General features: G+C 40.9%; 1 protein-coding gene across 1 annotated transcript in view; it reads left to right on the top strand.

Moving 5' to 3' along the window:
- LOC103923928 (protein unc-79 homolog) overlaps positions 1-5,786 on the top strand; it is a 113,706-nt gene that overhangs the window by 100,082 nt on the left and 7,838 nt on the right. Inside the window, exons 44-45 of the mRNA XM_009332368.1 lie at positions 1,106-1,303; positions 3,512-3,589. Coding sequence (XP_009330643.1) covers positions 1,106-1,303; positions 3,512-3,589 — 276 coding nt within the window. The remainder of the gene's footprint in view (positions 1-1,105; positions 1,304-3,511; positions 3,590-5,786) is intronic.

Consider the following 5,786-nt stretch of genomic DNA (forward strand, 5'->3'; position numbering starts at 1 on the left):
GTTTTTCTTGCATAGCTGCCTCTTCACACATGGAAAACTGGTGATGAAATCACTACAATTAAGTTTGAGATTCAGCTGTTTCAAAATATCTCAGCACAGGAGAAAATAACTCACAAGAGTTATTGCAAATCATAAGCCATTTGTGGCAGCAGTTTAACACAGATATAGCAGCACTCTTTGACACCAACCAGGTTTTTATTAGCAACAGAAGCAGAATGATCATACATTTATCTTGTATGTAAAATCTCCCTTTCTTTCCCCTCACCCAGCCAAGACACTGGTGCTTCCTATTCAGTTCTTTGGCCTTTTTTGCTCTTTCAAATACCTCTTTCCAGTTACCAAGCAACCGTTGCAATGTTTGGTGCAGTCATACTGCCAGAGAGCATGAATCACTGTTGCACTTGCAAACTGAGAAAACATCTCTGACCAGAAGCGTCTTTCTCATAATGAAGTAGTTAATGTCCAGCACTCCTGGAGGCTTAGACACTGTGGTATATAATCCGTATTAGCAAAGAGCCATGCTTGAGTGTGCAAAATGAATTCTCTGTTAGCTTTTTCAAAACTTACTTTCCTTGACTGTGAGCAGTTCTGTCCCAGCAAGGTAGGATGACAGATGAACAGAACAGATGTAAGATGATGTATTTTGTATGATAGCCTTCCTTTCAGGTGATCCGAATCTGAATGACTTACCCCAGCAGCATCTTTGAAAGGCAGTCATACATGCCAGAGCCACCAGGCCTTCCACAGTTTGTGGTGGAGTTTTCCATCAAGAAAGTCTCAGAACTAGTCCTGAGTAGCTGTTCTGCAAAACTAACTTTCTCTTTAAAGGGACTGACCTTAATGCCGTACACTAAGATTGCATGGGAGTGTGTGTTTGCAAATGCAGTTTTTGGTCTGTAAATATAAAAACAGTTTTTAAACATGGAGAAGATGTTATCAAGTGTACTTGACTTACTAGTTCCTAATGGGAGTGAAACGTGGGAAAGTGGGGGGCAAGACTGCACAGTGGGATGCATGACAGAGGAGTGCTTTGATGAAAGCCTCTGCGCTGTATCCCAATACACTTATTTAAATAAACATTTTCCTCTGTTTTCTTTTTCTACAGACATCTGTTCTGCACATGTGTTCCCTCTTCCATGCATTTATATTTGCTCAGCTCTGGACAGTGTATTGTGAACAAACAGCAGTAGCTCCGACAGTCCAGAATCAGAACGAATTTAGCTTTACAGCGATCCTTACAGCCCTGGAGTTCTGGAGCCGAGTGACACCTAGCATCCTACAGCTAATGGCACATAACAAAGTGGTGAGTCAGGTGCTGTGTACAGATTTAATGCAGATTAAACTCAGAGCGCTTGGCTTTGTTTCAGTGGAATACATCAGACTAGGAATAACATCATAAAGCAACTTTGATGCTTTTGACAAATTAAAAGGAAAGCTAACTAGTAGTGGTTTAACCTCGCAGTGAGCCTGAAACAGGATCTAGTCAGGATCTGCCTGAAACCGAATCAAGAGCTGGAGTCGCTGCTTGTTGGATGAAGGGCTCCCTGCATCACGTCTCATTTTATATATCTTCCTGCTCTTCACAGTGGTCCTGTTGTTTCATCTGACTCTGCCTTACAGGAGCAACTAAGTGTTTTAGGATAATTCTGTGAATATCCATTTGAATATTTTTTTTACCACGTGATGGTGAAAAAATACACAAATGCTGACACTTAACTGCTCATAACCCATTGGTTACTCATCAAAAATAAGCTATGTAAATATCTCTGGAAACATTTTTGAGTAATGAATGACCTGAAGGAGGTATCTCTAAAGATAATATTTGAAAGGGAAATGTTCACTCTGTCCAGAAATCATCCAGACCATTTTTCGGAAATAACTTCTAAGCATGTATTTATCTCAACTACTCACTGCTGTTGGAGCAGCTTTGTACAATAAGAACCCAGAGGGGTTCCAGCAGCCGCCTTATAGGTGCTACCTTTGCTTCTCATTGACTAATGATTCTCTGTGCCTGCAGGCTTAGAGTTGAGAGCTTGTTTCTGATGGGCAAGACGTATTATGTTTCCCACTTCCCAGAAAGTCATGACAAGTCTGTCATGACTTGTCAAAACTTTTTAACTTTAACTGAGATGGTAACTAGTAGCTCTGGCTCTGGACAACCTGATATTAGCTTTGAGTGAGAAAGATACTTTATACGTGGCCCAGTCCTCGTAAGTCAGGTGCTCTTAAGGTTCAGGATTTTCATTCTTTGGTTGGTTTTTTTTTTCTTTTTTAAATGGAGACCTGCTATCTATATGGAAATTACTTTATGTAATTCCTCTTTCCCCATGTGAAACATCTTCCACCCCAGGCAGGTATGGACCTTTGCCCTTTCAATTGTAATTGCATGGGCTGCACTTGAATGTCTTTGAACCAGTTACTATTCCCTTGTGTCTTGTCCATATCAGGCAAGGACCACCTAAAGCTGTCCTTAAATGATATTTTAGCCTCTGACATCTAGTGAGGTCTCTCTAGTTGATGAGCCACTGTTGGGAACAGTAGTTCATGAAGCTCCATTTGAATGAATGGGAAATGTGCATAACGCTTCTAACTCGCCAGTTGTTTAGTCAGACACAAAGGCTTCTTGTTGAAGCCTTAGGACAAGAATATGACCTGGAAGTCCCAAGTTCCAGTCCTTATTCTGAAAGTATCTCATTGTGTGGCTTTAGTGCAAGTTATTAAACTCTTTGCCTCAGCTATTGCTCTGTGAAATGTAGATAATACTACTTGCCCATCTCACAGGGGTGTTGTGAGGTTAATTAGTTAGCGTTTCTAAAGCGCTTTGAAGATGAAAAGCACTACATAAAAGCTAAGTTTATTATTATCGAGGGGAATTTACACGTAGTTCAGACAGGCACTGTAAATACTTGCTGCTGGCTCAGTGTATTTGTCTTGTACCTATGAATTTACACAATATAAAACATAAAATGCTGTCTACTACCAAATAACTGATATTTGCATCTGTCATAATTCATGGTACAAAATTGAAGAATTATGGACTAGCTGCCAGTTCAGAACAATAAATTGTCTTTTGATGGGGGGGGGGGAACCATGTTTTTCGTGGGTATGTTAGTTTTCAAAGATTCAGTAAATAAAAATATCAATTTCTGACACACTGATTGATGAGAACTACACAGCAAAGGCATGTAAAAGGATTTATGATGTCTGAAAAGAAGAAAGCTGAAGGCAACTTGTTTTGATGTGTGATACAAATTAAAATACATCAAACACTTTGAAATATTTAACAGATAGGTGTTGCTGCATCAGGGGAAAACTAAATAAAGAAAAATGTCCCTTATGTGCTCATGTAATATTTAATCTTATATGTCAGTGGTTAATAAATGCACACCTAGTGATTCAGTATAACTGCCAAACAAATACAGGAAGATTATTTTTAGAGACCGTTGGCTTAGCTTACAACAATGTTATGCTGGACACTAATTTGTTTTTGTGCTTGATTTTTTTTTTCAAGATGGTGGAAATGGTGTGCCTACATGTGATTAGTTTAATGGAGGCTTTACAGGAATGCAACTCTACTATCTTTGTAAAGGTAGGCATACGACACCATGAATATTTAGTTAATGATGTTGCCTGTCTCTTGTGATTTCTAGACATACTGTCCCCTGCTTGCCCTCCCACTCAAAAAAAGAAAGTGGAAGAAGCTGAGGTTGAATGCTAATGCAGAAATAAAACATAGTAGAGTATAACAAAAAATAAAATCTCTGGTAAGAAGTAAGACCAGACCATAATCTCAAATCCAAGTTCTCCTGATTTTTTTGTAAATGAACTTCTGATCTACTTCCTCCTTCCATTGTTGCAATGGTCTTATTCCTCTAATAGACTCAACTGGTGTCACTGACTTTGAGAACCTCTAAGTACTGTCTGACTTTTCAGCCATTCTTTAACTTTTAATCATGATAGGTCCTTTGCAGATCACCTCACTGTTCTGATCCTCATTCTTTTAGGCTGATAAGAAAAACTTCGTGCCACAGTGGTTTTCTTGTTATTATATGCCTATGTGTCTGACTTAATCAAATACTGTTTGATAGTGAATCTTCTTCACCTAGGATGTGTAACAGGGTATTCTTTGGTTAGAGAATCAAATCCTGCATGCTCCAATTCTTTTTTTGGAAATCAGTGGTCAGTCTCCTGTGGGTCACTACAGCATTTTAAGAACAGATTCCCAAAGGATTGGAGTAGCCTCACAAGCATAAATCGCTTTTACTAGCCTTTTTTACATGTTTTCCCATTGCATTATTCTGAAGGGAGTTTTCACATTAACTACTTGATTTCTTGATATTTTAACACTCTAAATCTAACTGAAATATATTGGTTTATATAGTTTTTCTGTTGCCATAAAGGAAACTTCTGACTGTTGTTTTACTCCAGTCTCTTATCGTCAAGCAGGAATTGAAAATAAAGTAGCTAAAATTAAAGGTCTTGATATCAACTGGCATGAAAGTATTCACACTCATTTTGAAAATACAGATTTATAGTCAGTAGTTACTTGATTCACTACAGAAACTCTGTCACTATGGGATGTTAAAGTGATCATGTCTGTCCCTGGAAGACATACGGGCTTCTCTTTCAGCCAGTCTAGGATGTCCAGAATTTGACAAGGATGAAGAATGGCTTTAAAGTTGTGAAGAGAGGCCTTTGGGGCCAAATTCCAGTCACAATTCAAATGAATGTTTTCAGGGGGTTATATTTGAGAGTATATATCAATAATATGCTAAATCAGGTTAAAAGAACATTGTTGTTACTACAAAATCAAGCTCATAAACCTGTGAATTCCGAGTTAAGGTGCTAAGCTTTCTTTCATGTTCAGTGGATGGGAGATGGAAGAGAGAAGAATCTGGGTGACCAAATCCCCTTTACTTAGCCCTAAAGTGAAATCCTGCAGGAACAAAATAGTGACACAGCCAGGAGCAGTCTGAGGACTATCAAGAAGGACTACAGAGCCCTGGGAGTGGCAGTAAGGGACTTGGGAGCGCAGGTAGTTTTTTCATCAATCCTTCCGGTCAAAGGGAAGGGGCTTGAAAGGGCCCGTCGAATCTGGCGAGTCAACAAATGGTTACGGGACTGGTGCCACAGCCAGGGGTTTGGCTACTTAGACCATGGGACTCACTTTGAGAAACCTGGTCTACTGGGGGCTGATGGGGTCCATCTGTCAGAGAAGGGGAAGAGCATCTTCAGTCATAGGCTTGCCAAGCTGGTGAAGAGGGCTTTAAACTAGAGATGCTGGGGGAGGGGAACCTCAATCCATCCCACTCCTACCAGTTTGAGGCCAGGGCCAGCAATAGGTGCCCAGAGCCTGGAGAAGGAACACAAGTCAGCAGGAGAGCGCCTGAAGAGCAGCACAAAGGAACTCCAGCCAGTGAGACAGCTTCATTGGGGGCCCAACTTAGATGCCTCTATGCAAACGCACGTAGCATGGGGAATAAACAAGAGGAGTTAGAGACGTGTGCACGCCAGCAGGGCTACGGCCTTATTGGCATCATGGAGATGTGGTGGGACGGCTCCTATGACTGGAGTGCATAAGCAATCCGGGAGGTTCCTGGAATGCGTTGATGATAACTTCCTTCTCCAAGTGGTAGAGGAACCAACGAGGAGAGGTGCTATGCTGGACCTTGTTCTCACCAACAAGGAGGGGCTGGTGGGGAATGTGAAGCTCAAGGGCAGCCTGGGCTGCAGTGACCATGAAATGGTGGAGTTCAAGATCCTTAGGGCACCGAGGAGGGCGCACA

This window comes from Pygoscelis adeliae, unplaced genomic scaffold (genome assembly GCF_000699105.1).
Source record: "Pygoscelis adeliae isolate BGI_AS28 unplaced genomic scaffold, ASM69910v1 Scaffold429, whole genome shotgun sequence".
Lineage (NCBI taxonomy): Eukaryota > Metazoa > Chordata > Aves > Sphenisciformes > Spheniscidae > Pygoscelis > Pygoscelis adeliae.